At 49.1% G+C, this 15,082-nt stretch overlaps 1 protein-coding gene across 3 annotated transcripts in view; it reads right to left on the bottom strand.

The window, feature by feature from the left end:
* The window catches only part of CUNH21orf58 (chromosome unknown C21orf58 homolog), a 30,660-nt gene that overhangs the window by 11,194 nt on the left and 4,384 nt on the right, over positions 1–15,082 (bottom strand). For all 3 annotated transcript variants that reach the window (XM_088476395.1, XM_088476392.1, XM_088476394.1), the window contains exons 2-4: positions 10,523–10,593; positions 6,433–6,493; positions 2,135–2,208 (exon numbers count right to left, since the gene is read on the bottom strand). In XM_088476395.1, the coding sequence (XP_088332521.1) occupies positions 2,135–2,208; positions 6,433–6,493; positions 10,523–10,582 (195 nt within the window). In that variant the 5' untranslated portion in view covers positions 10,583–10,593. The remainder of the gene's footprint in view (positions 1–2,134; positions 2,209–6,432; positions 6,494–10,522; positions 10,594–15,082) is intronic.

A 15,082-nucleotide genomic window follows, 5' to 3' on the forward strand; every position in this document is an offset into this window, starting at 1 on the left:
AAATTAGGGGTACCGTATATACTCGAGTATAAGTCGACCCGAATATAAGCTGAGGTACCTACTTTTACCACAAAAAACTGGGAAAACTTATTGACTCAAGTATAAGCCTAGGGTGGGAAATGCAGCAGCTGGTAGTGCCCCCAGTAGTAATTTCCCCTGGTTGTGCCCCCAGTAGTAATCCCCCTGGTAGTGCCCACAGTAGTAATTCTCCCTGGTTGTGCCCCCAGTGGTAATCCCCCCTGGTAATTCCCCCAGTGCTAATCCCCCCTTTTAGTGCCCCCTGTAGTAATCCCCCCCTGGTAGTTTCCCCAGTGGTAATCCCCCCTTTTAGTGCCCCCTGTAGTAATCCCCCCCTGGTAGTTTCCCCAGTGGTAATCTCCCCTTTTAGTGCCCCCTGTAGTAATCCCCCCCTGGTAGTTTCCCCAGTGGTAATCCCCCCTGGTAGTTTCCCCAGTGGTAATCCCCCCTTTTAGTGCCCCCTGTAGTAATCCCGCCCTGGTAGTTTCCCCAGTGGTAATCCCCCCTGGTAGTTTCTCCAGTGGTAATCCCCCCTTTTAGTGCCCCCTGTAGTAATCGCCCCCTGTAGTAGTCCCCCCCTAATGACGTCACTAATGATGTCACTCCCATTACCCACTGCGGGAGCCGGAAGATGGCTCCCGCAGTGGGAGCAGCAGCAGCCGCTGAGAGTCTGACAGACTCTCAGCGGCTGCTGATTACAGCAAACACGCAGCTGCCGGCTCCGGCGGCTGTGTGTTTGGCAGTGTGTAGCGCTGACCGAACTCCGTCCTGTCAGCGCTACACTTCACTCGAGTATAAGCCGAGGGGGTACTTTTTCAGCACAAAAAATGTGCTGAAAAACTCGGCTTATACTCGAGTATATACGGTACATTAAAATGGGTGCAAGTATATTTTTCAGTAAAAAAAAATGAATTTTTAATAATATATATATTTTTTTTTAAATATACACCAGGTGCAGCTACCTGCAATGTTTAAAACAAATGTCCCATCCATACAGCCCCCCAAAATACCACACCCACTACTTTAAACCCATTTTCACTTTTAATTCTTAATTCTCACTTTTCACTTTTTCTCCCCAAAAATTACAGGTAATTATTGGCCAAATAAATCTAATTAAAAAAATGTTTTATCCTAATTTGTCATTAGGGGGGGGGGGGGTTGTCCAAGGGGTTCTAAACCAAAAATAGGGATTTTGCACAACTTGTCACCTTCTCTGAGATGGTGAAAACAGTTCTCAGGTTTTTGTCTATGGATGTGTGAACATTTCTTGCATACGGCATGTGGCCTTCCATGATGAATAAGTCCTATATATGAGAGGTGTGCCTTTTCTGTACCAGTAACACATACTTGCCAACTCTCCCTGATTGTCAGGGAGACTCCCTGAAATAGTAGCAATCTCCCAGACTCCCTGAAGAGCCTAGCAATCTCCCTGATTTCATCTTACCCCCATTATGAAGCCGTTATATATATATACGGTTTGGAAGAGACAGCGGCACTCAGGGTCTTGTCAAAAAATCAACGAAGTATATTCACATATAGATCACAGCATGGTTCCAACATTTTGAGGTTCGTAGCCTCTTTGTCAAGGTGAGTTATCACTCACCTTGACAAAGGGGCTACGAGACTCGAAATGTTGGAACCATGCTGTGATCTATATGTGAATACACCTCGTTGATTTTTTGACAAGACCCTGAGTGCCGATGTTTCTTCCAAACCGTTCAAATAACTTTTCCAGAAGGCACCTGGGCAGTTTTACTCACGCTAGAGGAGTGCCGGTCCATATCTACTTTTTATGTATATATAAATATTTAAAAAAAACTTATCTACATTCAAATGGGATCATTAGTATAATTTCCCTGCATTGGTTATAAGGCACAATGATCCCTATGGCTACATATATTTTCTGAAAAGTATCAGTGTGTTTTCATCAACAAGTAGATATTACTAACTGCTTTGGGTCTCATTTAAATTAACATGTAAATAAATGTTATGACACGCCTCTCAGATGTAGCAGTACACGCCCAATTTAATATTGTGCTCATAATTGCTGCTTTCACAATCTCCCTGAAATGCTTTTTCAAAAGTAGGCAAGTATGCAGTAACATCGTTAGCTTACTCGCAGTTTATGCAGCAGATCCTTCCTCCTGCGCAAAGCAGATTGCAAGGCCTCTTCCTGTCCATCATAGCTCCCTGAGAACAAATAACAATGTTAAATGATCCTATAATTGCTACTGGACCCGTCAGCTCTCTCTCTGAGATGGATTATGCCATCAAACAACTGAGAGGCTGATGCTGAGTTGGATGTTTGTCAATTTGGCGGAAAACACACAAATCGATGCAGCTCATAACCACAAAGAAACTTGTACACCAATGCCGGTGATGATAAACGGCATTGATCGATGGATCTCAAACAGTAATAGTAATTAATGCTAAACAAACCTGATTTAGCATTCATTACTATTGCCATTTTTTTAAATGGTCAAAGTCGAACGATCAGCAGCGCCTTTGATATTCTGTTTAGTAAATCTACCACCGAGTGTCATTGCGTAATTGGCAGAGGTGCCCGTCAGTAGCCCTGTCATAGGCGAGTGCTTGAGGGCTGCTAAAAATACTCACTGATGATGGTGGTTGCCAGCAATAGCTACTGTAACTACTTGTCATCGGCTGATTGCGAATTCAGAGTAAAGGTGCATAGACACTGGTCGATGTTTTGAGCGACTGAACGATATCGTTATCGTTCAGACGTTCACTAGATCGTCCATGGGGGAACAATAAACGATAACGACGAATGAACAACGGTGCGCGTTCCCGCGGGTCGTTCATCGCCAAAACATGCAGGCCAACCTGATGATATTGTCAGGTTGTTGCATGTTCGGGGATGAGGATGGGTGCCCAGCACTGAACGACATAGTTCATGATATCGTTCAGTGTGTGTGTGTGCTCAATGTCGTTAACGACACTGAGCACACCCCTGCCGGGGACACATGAGACGGTATCGCTCATGGAACGAATCGTCTAGTGTGTACGCACCTTTATTCGTACACGAGAAGTAAGATCATGTCTGCTGTATTATATAGGGTTTTATTTATTTATTTAATTTCATTGAAAGCAAATGGCAGGAGCGTCTTTCACTGGCACTACAAATGACAAAAACTTTTCTTCTGCTTATGACCAGGTTGTATGTAAGTACATGTACACACAGATGTGTCTACATACATCTTACCCCCATGCGCTACAAGTCGCGTTAAACATAACGCGTGAGAGCCGTGAGACTTGGTAGCGCCAAGCTTCTTTCCCTGAAACTTTATACCTTCAAATGTGTCTTATTCACAAAGCGTGATGTGAATAGGAGGCACAAGCAGCTTCTGCGGATTAAAATGATATGCAGCATGCCTATATTCTGTGTGTGGTTATATCTGCATGCGAAATGCTACGTTACACTGTCAGCGGCTGTAACACTGTAACGTAGCATTTCGCATACATATACAGCCGCATTCGCACACAGAATATAGGCATGCCGCATATCATTTTATGCAGCAGAAGCTGTCTGTGCGTCCTATTCACAACATTTTGCGAATAAGATGCATTTGAAGGTAAAAAGTTGCACGAAAATACGCTCTACAGAGTCACGGCATGGCGCGACTAGAAGGGCTGTTTAATGCACCAGGAGGTTAGATGTATGTGGACACCTCCTGTATATGATGTACACCTAACATAATCCTGGCACATATGATTGAGATGCATCCAATGTCGCATACACTATTTTTAAATTTGTTTGCAGCTGGAGAGGCCCTGGCGTCTTAGGACAGCTGCTCTGTCTGAGACAGCATAGAAGTTCGATGTGCGACCGACGTTTCCGATGTTCCTGCCGGAGGTGCGCAAGACGCCGGCTGAGACAGTTGCAGATTTGCAGTGTACTGAATCCCAGAGGGGAGAAAACACCACCCTGCGGGACTGCCTGTCCTATGTGTGATCAGCAAGTAGTGCTTCCAATGGGAAGCCACTGCCAGGGTAAACACACAGAGCCTGATTTTGTAAGGATCGTAATCAGTGGCGTAACTACTGCCCCCGCAGCCCCCGTGGTGGCTTGGAGGCGCTGGGTAGCTTGGGGCGACGGGGGCAGTAGTAGTAACTACGGAGGGTGCAGGGGGTGCGGTCGCACCCCCTGCACCCTCCATCTGTCGGGCACCCGCTGAGTGTGTTACCAGCGGGCGCCCGGCTCCTATTCAAACCCCCGGCGGCAGCCGGAGGTCGGAGCTCCCTCCGTCTTCCGGGTCCCGCAGAGCACTATGGGAGTGACGTAATGACGTCACTCTCATAGTGCCAAGGAGCGGACGCCGGGGTATGGACGGCAGCAGCACTGGAGCGGGGATAAAGGTAAGTGTTTGTGTTTTTTTTTTTTTGTGTGTGTGTGTTTGTTTGTGTGCGCGCTGAGGGGGGGAGCAACTACAGGGGGCTAACTACAGGGGGCTAACTACAGGGGGCTAACTACAGGCGGCTAACTACAGGGGGCTAACTACAGGGGGCTAACTACTAGAAGGGACACTACAGGGGGCTAACTACTAGAAGGGGCACTACAGGGGGCCCTGCATAATGGGCACTACTACAGGGGTACTACTTTAATGGGCACTACTACAGGGGGCCCTGCATCATGGGCACTACTACAGGGGGCCCTGCATAATGGGCACTACTACAGGGGGCATTGCATAAGGGGCACTACTACAGGGGGCATTGCATAATGGGCACTACTACAGGGGGCATAGCATAAGGGGCACTACTACAGGGACATTGCATAATGGGCACTACTACAGGGGACATTGCAAAAGGGAAACTACTACAGGGGGCATTGCAAAAGGGAAACTACTACAGGGGGTATTGCGTAAGGGGCACTACTACAGGGGGCATTGCATAAGGGGCACTAGTATAGGGGCATTGCATTTTGGGTCACAACTACAGGGGGCACTGTATAAGGGGCACTAATTTGATACACAGTTTACAGGTTATAAACTATGTTCCCAATAATCTGGTTCTACACGGACATAAAAACTGTGCAACCTGTCTTGAGCTGAGGTGACGGACTGGCAGGAGCAGAAAGGAGGGTTGGTGAAGTAGATCTGTCAGGGTGGGATGTAATGGGCATTACTGTTTAGCATAATGTGTATTTGGCATTACTGTGTGCACAATGTGCTATTAGGAGCATTACTGTGTGGCATAATGTGTAAGGGGCATTACTGTGTGGCATAATGTGTTGTATGTGGCATAATCTGTTGTATGTGGCATTACAGTGTGGCATAATGTGAAATAGGGGCATTACAGCATGGCATAAATTTGTTATAAGCGCTTTACTGTATGTCATTATGTGTTATATGTGGCATTATTGTGTGGGATGTGTAAGGGACATTGCTGTGTGGCATAATGTGTTGTAAGGGGCACTCCGGTGTGGCATAATGTGTTGTAAGGGGCATTCTGGTGTGGCACACTGTATTATAAGTGGCATTACTTAGTGTGTCATAATGTGTAAGGCACGTTGCTGTATCATGTAACCACACACCTTAAACGTAGTCTTTGGGTGTGTTTGATCTTTGGGTGGGGGGGGGCGCTTGAAACTTTTTTGGCATGGGGGAGCAAAATTTATAGTTACGCCACTGATCGTAATTGCAAAGCTGCACTCAGGCTATAGATATATGATGTATGCACGCAGGCTATAGATATGATGTATGCACGCAGGCTATAGATATATGATGTATGCACTCAGGCAGCTTTGCAATTGCGATCCTTTGCAGATGTGGTAATACAGCAGGAGGCATCACGCCCCTTGTGCATTACTTAACTGAGCTGCTTTGTTCAACGCAGCATCAGTTAATCTGCGTACCATCGGCCAGCTGCAGTGACCCATATGGTCCCACAGTCGGCCACCGCATTTTAGAGGAAGAGGCCAGGAAATCTCCATCACCCGACGGAGATCCTGGCCTCTTCCCTCCCCCCAACGGCGGCGACACACCTCCGTTTCAGGTAATGGAGGCTGTCGTCCGCCCCCTCCGCGCTCCCAGATGGCAGCAGACTGTCAATCACTGACAGTCTGCTGCCAGTTTGCAAGCGTACTCGCAGACCTGTTCTGCACATGCGCAGAACGGGTCTGGCGCCTGCGCAGAATCCCGAACATCGGGAATCTGCGTTCAGCAGTGCACTAGCATGCACTGCTGAATCAGGCCCACATTGCACAGGCTTACTGGTGAGGTAACATTCACCACTGTACATCACCATATACATACAAGATTTCTATTTCTTCTCCCAAGCATCTAAAGCCCACTCCTTCTTCCATGATGAGAAGGACAGATACCTGTGTCATTATTCTATAACTGTGCTATAATCGGAGTAGTCCTGCAAGTTTGCCCTGAATTTTCCCATTCTTACTTGCTGTAACGGGCTCTGTGTCAGAGGAATCGTCTGCAATCTCGCGCTCATTTTCTAATTTCTGCGAACAAAAAGGGGAATAATTATCATTTGGGCAATTTGCTGGTTTCCCTTATTAGTAAAGCAATGATGTGTAATTTGTAGCATTGTGATCCCACAGTGTGTTAGTTTCCCTAATGATATCACGGTATGCAGCCGGGAAGCCGGTGGACCTAATCCAGACAGCCGGCTTCCCGATCCAAGGGGTGCCGCGTGCGGATAGCCACGGGGGGGTTAGGTTTAGGGTTCCCAGGGGGGATTTAGGGTTAGGCACCCCCCCCCCCCCGGGAGGTTAGGTTTAGTTTTTTTTAGCACGAGCAAAGCTTAATGACAGTTTAGTCCCGGTCACCTCCGTGCTGACTCTTCCACACTGTATACTGCTTGCAGGGTTCAGTGCCGTAACAGGGCAGGATGCTCCGGATGGCACTGCAGCAGAGATAATGGCTGCAGGGTGCCGTTACACCCTGCTAGCCAGATGCAGGGACCGTGGCACAGCGACGGTGCCCTCTGCACGATGGTACTACTCGCACACACCTAATACAGATGTACAGCAGATACATACATTACAGTACCTGTTTATTGTCAGTCTATTTTTATGGTGGAATTATTCCAATGTCTTGGAAAGGGTTAGGTGGGGGAAAGTTGTGGACAGTTAATTAATGTCCATGTTATACACCCCGGTGGTAGAAGCACGACTCCAAGTGAGTTGCTGACAGCTCCGCCCCCTGCAGCCCTGCAATGCTGATATCCGTCTGCTCTGACTCAGTGCACAGCGCCCGGCGGTAGCTGCATGAAGGCAACCGTGGCATGAGCACACTGGCACTGGCAGGATCACATCCACGTGTTCCGACTGCCGGAGCTGCCGCAGACTACAGTCAGTAATGACTGACACACTGTAACCTCTGCCTCCCGGCTCCCTCTCACTGTGACTGACTGAGAGGCTAGAGAGGCGGCTGTCTCCACACAACAAACTTTAAGTGACTCGAATCATTCGAACATCTAGATCAGCGGTTTTCAACCGCTGTGCCGCGGCACACTAGTGTGCCGTGGCCGGTTGTGACGTGTGCGGCGGTGTGACATCACAGGTCACGCACGCTGCGTTGGCCGCTGCCTTCCTGCACACTCCTCCAGCCATCCATCCAGCCAGCGATCTGCGCCAAACAGCCAGTCCGCGCTCTCTCTCTCTTACCTCCTGCCCAACCGCCTGCCTGGAAGCCCGCCCGCACCCTCGTTCGCCTGCTGCAGTGTGTAAGTGACAAGGTGGGGAGCAATGTGTTTTTTTGTTTGTTTCTGTGGGGGCCAGTCATGTTTTCTTTTCTTAGTGGGGACCAGCCATGTTTTATGTGTTAGTGGGGAGCAATGTGTTTTGTTTTGTTTTTGTTTCTGTGGGAGTTTTTTTGCTTCTGTGGGGGACAGCCAATGTTATTTTTTCTGTGGGGACCAATGTATGTGTTTTATTCCTGTGGGGGCAAAGTATGTGTGTTTTATATTTCTGGGGCCAATGTACTGTATATGTGTTTATTCCTGTGGAGGCCAATGCAGTGTGTTTTATTCCTGCGGAGGCCATTGTAGTGTGTTTTATTCCTGCGGAGGCCAATGTAGTGTGTTTTATTCCTGCGGAGGCCAATGTAGTGTGTTTTATTCCTGCGGAGGCCAATATAGTGTGTTTTATTCCTGCGGAGGCCAATGTAGTGTGTCTTATTCCTGCGGAGGCCAATGTAGTGTGTGTTTATTCCTGCGGAGGCCAATGTAGTGTGTGTTTATTCCTGCGGAGGCCAATGTAGTGTGTGTTTATTCCTGTGGAGGCCAATGTAGTCTGTGTTTATTCCTGCGGAGGCCAATGTAGTGTGTTTTATTCCTGCGGAGGCCAATGTAGTGTGTCTTATTCCTGCGGAGGCCAATGTAGTGTGTTTTATTCCTGCGGAGGCCAATGTAGTGTGTTTTATTCCTGCGGAGGCCAATGTAGTGTGTGTTATTCCTGCGGAGGCCAATGTAGTGTGTGTTTATTCCTGCGGAGGCCAATGTAGTGTGTGTTTATTCCTGCGGAGGCCAATGTAGTGTGTGTTTATTCCTGCGGAGGCCAATGTAGTGTGTTTTATTCCTGCGGAGTCCAATGTAGTGTGTTTTATTCCTGCGGAGGCCAATATAGTGTGTGTTTATTCCTGCGGAGGCCAATGTAGTGTGTGTTTATTCCTGCGGAGGCCAATGTAGTGTGTTTTATTCCTGCGGAGGCCAATGTAGTGTGTTTTATTCCTGCGAAGGCCAATGTATGTGTGTTTTATTCCTGCGGAGGCCAATGTATGCGTGTTTTATTCCTGCGGAGGCCATTGTAGTGTGTTTTATTCCTGCGGAGGCCAATGTAGTGTGTTTTATTCCTGCGGAGGCCAATGTAGTGTGTTTTATTCCTGCGGAGGCCAATATAGTGTGTTTTATTCCTGCGGAGGCCAATGTAGTGTGTCTTATTCCTGCGGAGGCCAATGTAGTGTGTCTTATTCCTGCGGAGGCCAATGTAGTGTGTGTTTATTCCTGCGGAGGCCAATGTAGTGTGTGTTTATTCCTGCGGAGGCCAATGTAGTGTGTGTTTATTCCTGCGGAGGCCAATGTAGTGTGTTTTTATTCCTGCGGAGGCCAATGTAGTGTGTTTTATTCCTGCGGAGGACAATGTAGTGTGTCTTATTCCTGCGGAGGCCAATGAAGTGTGTTTTATTCCTGCGGAGGCCAATGTAGTGTGTCTTATTCCTGCGGAGGCCAATGTAGTGTGTGTTATTCCTGCGGAGGCCAATGTAGTGTGTGTTTATTCCTGCGGAGGCCAATGTAGTGTGTTTTATTCCTGCGGAGTCCAATGTAGTGTGTTTTATTCCTGCGGAGGCCAATATAGTGTGTGTTTATTCCTGCGGAGGCCAATGTAGTGTGTGTTTATTCCTGCGGAGGCCAATGTAGTGTGTTTTATTCCTGCGGAGGCCAATGTAGTGTGTTTTATTCCTGCGAAGGCCAATGTATGTGTGTTTTATTCCTGCGGAGGCCAATGTATGCGTGTTTTATTCCTGCGGAGGCCAATGTATGTGTGTTTTATTCCTGCGGAGGCCAATGTATGTGTGTTTTATTCCTGCTGAGGCCAATGTATGCGTGTTTTATTCCTGCGGAGGCCAATGTATGTGTGTTTTATTCCTGCTGAGGCCACTGTATGTGTGTCTTATTCCTGCGGAGGCCAATGTGTATGTTTTTTCATCTGTCTCGCACACCGCATTGCCGGATGGTGTACCTTGGCAATTTTCAAATCTTGAGGTGTGTGCCTCAAGTTGAAAAAGGTTGCAAATCACTGATCTAAATGATTTGAGACATTGTATCGAGACATTCTCTCAGGAGCCATCTCTAATGGTGACACATCATTGATGTTTACAGCCTTATGTAATGTTATCACTTCCATAGCGTTGCTTAATGTTTCTGTCCAATGTTCTTCTTTTATCCTTGTGTACACAATGTGCCTAATTCAGAAATTCGATATTTACCTAAATCTCCGATGTTTGCAGAACTACGCACGTGCTGATCTGTTTCTACGACGTGATTGACACACTGCTGGCATTTGGGGGGCAGCGACGGGGTGTGTTCCAGAAAACTGAGTCTTGTCATCCCCGTTTTCAGGGCGTGCTGTTGCCAGTAGCGGTGTCCTTGGACGCAGTGTCACTGGCCCCAGCAGCGTGATTTTGCTGGACATCCTGAGTAACTCGAGGGTTACTCAGATGTCTGCTGTTCACCAGGTGATCTGCCGCTACTTCATCATCGAACGCAGCAGCCGATAAGAGAAACCGTCGTGGGTGTTCTTTTACTTAAGATGCCTCTAATGAGACTGTTGTATATTTTAGCACAAACGCAGCGGCTGGGCCATGGCGTCCGTCTCTGAGTCAGGACCAGTGTTTCGGTTTATTTTTATTTATTGTGATAAATAAAAAAATATATATATTAAAAAAAAAGATGGGCGTTTCTCCTGTGATGGAAGGAGACGATACAGAGGGATGGCAGGAGGGGTCGGTAATCCATACTACTAACTCACCTTCTCCAATAGTTTCAGTTTCAGCCTCGTCATGTGATCCACTAGGGAGGTGTCCACCATTCTCACCGTGGCTGTTTAATAGAACAATAACCAATTTGCATTATAAGTAACACAACTGGAGTACATAACCGATTGTTTGCAGTACACTAAGGATCTGATTCAGACCCGCTCGCAAGTTTTGGTCGCTCGCTGGCAAAAAGGGGCCGGAAATTGAAATGAAGTGCTCCCAGTGCGTCGCGTAAGGATGCCCACTATGTTTTAGCGAGCTACGGCAAAGTGCGATCGCAAGTGTATATAGACGCCCCCTTGCCACTCGCAACACACGTCATCTCCGGGAAATGTAGGATTAATCGGGACCATCGAGAGCCATCGGAGCTGCTCGCAGCCTTTGAGGTTTCCCTAACCCGCCGCAAGCACAGCAATCAGTGCGGCCTGAAATACATGTAGGTGACGTGACCAATGACGCTACTTTGCTAATTATGCACGTCCTTTAAACGGCATTTTGGCGGCCTGACACGCCTGCGTCCGCAACACCACTCCCCCGTTTACAAGCACCTTCCCCTGTTACCATCCACAAACGGCACTATCTGTCACTCAAAGCAGCGACCTGATAGTGGCCTACGAGCAACCAAAAACAGAACGCAAAGACTGGCTTGCACACGCGCACTGCGAATTATACGCATGCACAGACGGGTGAAAATCGCTCAGAGCGAGCGATCACACCTTAGCGAGCGGGTCTGAATCAGGTCCTAAATCTTTTGCTAATCCAGGTATTATCGGGAGTCTATTAATTTGTATCTGTAATTGTTTTTGCTGTATAGCAACAATATTTATAGCTAATAATAAAGTGCTTGAATTACACTATATAAACACACCTGTTTTATTTTTTTACATACTGTACATGAGCGGATATATAATAAATTACATGTTAAATAAGAAACAATCTTTCTCCACAATGCTACTGGCACTCCCCTCACTGCTAACATTTCACACACAAAACCAGGAATATCAGAAACATCGAACGCTGATCAGGCGGCCATCAGCCTTCTGGGTAAGTCTAAGCTGTCGCAAACATAGCAGGTCTCCACACACACAGGGGGCTCTCCTGCTGCGAGCAGAGACGCAGTGCAGGGGGGCATTAAGAGAGGAGGGGGCTTGTGTTCACTCACCGTCCAGGGCCCCCTCCACTCTCTACGGCAGTAGCGGCGCAATGACAGGTCTGTGCCCGGAGTCTATTGCGCATGCGCAGGACACAGGGAAAATGGCGCAGCAGCCATTTTCAAGGTGATTTCTCCACTGTGCATGTGCAGGACGCCGGGAGGGAAAATGGCCGCGACGGACATTTTCCACGCATTTTGTGTAGCGTCTCTCCGGCCAAACGTGGGACTTTGGAGAGGTAAGTATTAGAAAGTATGGGTGCAGTGTGGGCCCTCCTGGACCCAGGCACCCGTGTGCATGGCACACCCTGCACCCATTATAGATACGCCTCTGGCACAGTGGCTAATTTATAGACGCCCAGAAAACCATGTTTAAATGGTCCCTACACGCCTGCGTTTCTCTAGCCTCTCAGTTACCTCCTCCAAATGCTGACGACCCGTCACTCACTTTGTGAGTGAATCCCCTGTATGAGTATAATCGCAACTCAACCACTACGGGTGTGCAGTGCGGTTTACACGCGTGCGTAATGGCTGACAATCACTCAATCTTCAAAAATATCGGCATTTGTGTCCGGATCGAAATCTGGCCCATTGTCACTGTTGCAGGAAGCAGTCGGTGATTGAGGGCCTGAATCAGAGGTGGACGGAAATCACGCGGGCGTCTTGTACGCAGGAGTCGTGCAAAAATATGCAAATGTCGCAGCCACCAGGAGACACCTCCTAACTGTGTCTCAAGTCCGCTGTGTACATAGACGCATCATTCATCGCAGCATCATTGATCTGAGCAATCATGCCCGTTGGTAGTATGCTGCCGGATCCTTAACTACTGCGTATGAATTTGCAGTCGCACACTCAGACACGCCCTCAAAATAGTCGCGACACGTCTGTGTTTCAGTCACCATTTCCCCGGTTACCTCATAAAAATGCTTCCTGTCTGTCAATCACACTGCATCCGAATCCTCACTGCGACTGCCTTCGGTAATGAGACTTGGCGCAATCGCAGTGCGACTCATACGCATGCGCAATACAAAAATTATTTCAACACTGCAAAAATTGGTATTACATTAGGCTTGCCTACCCACCCGATTTGGTCGGGAGCCTCCCGAATATCGGGTGCCGCTCCCGACCCCCCCCCCCCCTTCCGGAAAGGCAGGCAAGCCTCCCGGCTGCCAACTGCCCCCACCCCCGAACTACTAACAGAAACCCCCGCAGTGGGGGGGGGGGGCGGTGACGCGATTCGGGCCATTAATTTTGGCATTGTGAAGAGGGGGCTGGGCCACGATGATGCAATCGTGCAGTCACACCCCTGGCCCTGCCCCCAATACAGAGTAATTGCATGGCCACGCCCCCCGCTGTTTGCAGACATTCAGCTCCCTCTCGGAATGAGGGTGCTGAATGTCGGCAAGTATGCATTACGTTCACCTCTAACTCAGACCCTGAGTCTGTATGGAGTTTTCTTGATAGTTTCTGAACATTCTGGATAAAAGGCTGCTGTATAAGAGATATGATACAAGTCATTTTAGCATATAGCATGAATTACCATCATTATAACAGTACTAAACATATGTCACTGCTCACCAAGGACCTCATACAGAGTTGAATACAAGTCCACCACAATTGCTCCCTCATTATGTACACAGAACTGAGGACCTCATTCAGAGCCGGACGCACAGAGCGTGCGGTCGGTCGGTCTGAATGAGGGGAGGACGTCTTGAATTTTCAAGACGTCCTCCTTTGTGCTGGTAAGGCTGTGGGTTAACACACACAGCCTTACGACCGCCTAAGGTGATGGTCGCGATGGCCAAGACCATTGCGACCATCGGGGCTTACGACAAGACCCTAGGGTAGGGTCTCCCTTGTCGTAAGCCCCGGAGAGCTTTCGGCTCTGTCTGAGCCGGAAGCTCTCCACTGACATCACTAGTGATGTCAGTGGGGCCGCCCCCAAACGGTAGGCGTTCCCATGGGAACGCCCCCGTTTGGGCTGCCACCCCCCCCAGCCCGCCTTCCAAACGGGGTGAGCTGTCAATCAACATCGACAGCTCGCCCCCTTTGGAAAGAGACCTGCTACGACCGGCGCTGTCGGTCGTAGTGGGTCTCACACATGCGCACGACGGCGCCGTCGTGCGCATGCTCTGTGGGGGGCCATCGACCCGGTCCGAGCGCATCGGCGCTAACGACCGGGTCTGAATGACCCCCAGAATGTGGACATTTGCCCATGTAATAATGCTGGGCATGCACTCTACAGGGCTTGCCAACTTTCTGGCTGCCCCCTCTCGGCGAGGGTGCAGCCAGGTCGGCGCTGCACAGGTCATGGCGGTGGCAATGATGGGCGGTGCGGGTGCATGTTGGCGAGATCGCGCCATTTCAACCACGCCCCCAACTATACAATGCTGAGATTTCCGGCATTGTAAAGCAGGGACCGGGGCTAAGATGACGCGATTCAGCAGGTAAATGTGTTGGGAGGGTGCGGGGGGAGGTTGGCATCCAATCCAGTAGACTTGCCCTCTCTTGCGGGGGGCCTGAGAGCGTCACACGATTTCCGGGAGCCTCCCAGGCATTGTGGAAGAGTTGGTAAGTATGCACTATACAACATGGCCGGCTCTAGGGGTGTTCGACCTGTGCAGCCATAGTGGGCGCACCCCTCTCCAACATCCCGATTTCCACCCGTGGGCCGAAGTGGCCCGCGGATGGTCAAATCGGGAGGTTGGGGACCCCGAAGACCCTGAATGGATGCTGTGCGCATGCACGCGACATCCATTCAGTGACGGGAGAGGGGATGGGGGAAGCCCAGCTAGTGGGGCTCCCTCCAGCTTGACGTTATTTGGAGGCAGGCACGCCTCCTAATAACATCATGCAGGGGGCACGGCCTATGGTAATTAGGCCACACCTTCATTTCGGTCGCGCGCGGTGAAGAGGGCTGGCACAGGGTGCTCCGACCCCTGGAGCCCGGCCCTGCTATGCAATTATCTGCCCGAACCGCTATAACTGTACAGTGTATTGCCGCTGCTACCACTAATGGTGTGTCAGGCATGCTGAAATCGTTCAGCTTGTCCGACAGATACAATAATTGGTTGACCGCATCTGGCAGTACATGCGCTGCAGCGGCTGACATTGCCCCTGTTCCTTCACAAGGTAGCTATGGGGAAAAAAGAATCCTCCCCAGGGGCGGAACCCAGATACTCATATATTGTACGGCCATACACTGTGACATAGCTCACAATGCATGGCCACGATAACTGATGGTTTGAGACTGTCAGATAACATGTCTGTCGGTCTGATAGACATTTTATCTGACAGTGTATGCCCAGCATAATTTGTACGCATCTATGTGACCGTGCTACCTCTATGCATATGCTTGGTTTTATAGCCAGCATCCTTATCAGTGCACACTTTCACCAGCAAG

The sequence above is a fragment of the Taudactylus pleione genome, unplaced genomic scaffold (genome assembly GCF_031769625.1).
Source record: "Taudactylus pleione unplaced genomic scaffold, aTauple2 ptg000188l, whole genome shotgun sequence".
NCBI lineage: Eukaryota > Metazoa > Chordata > Amphibia > Anura > Myobatrachidae > Taudactylus > Taudactylus pleione.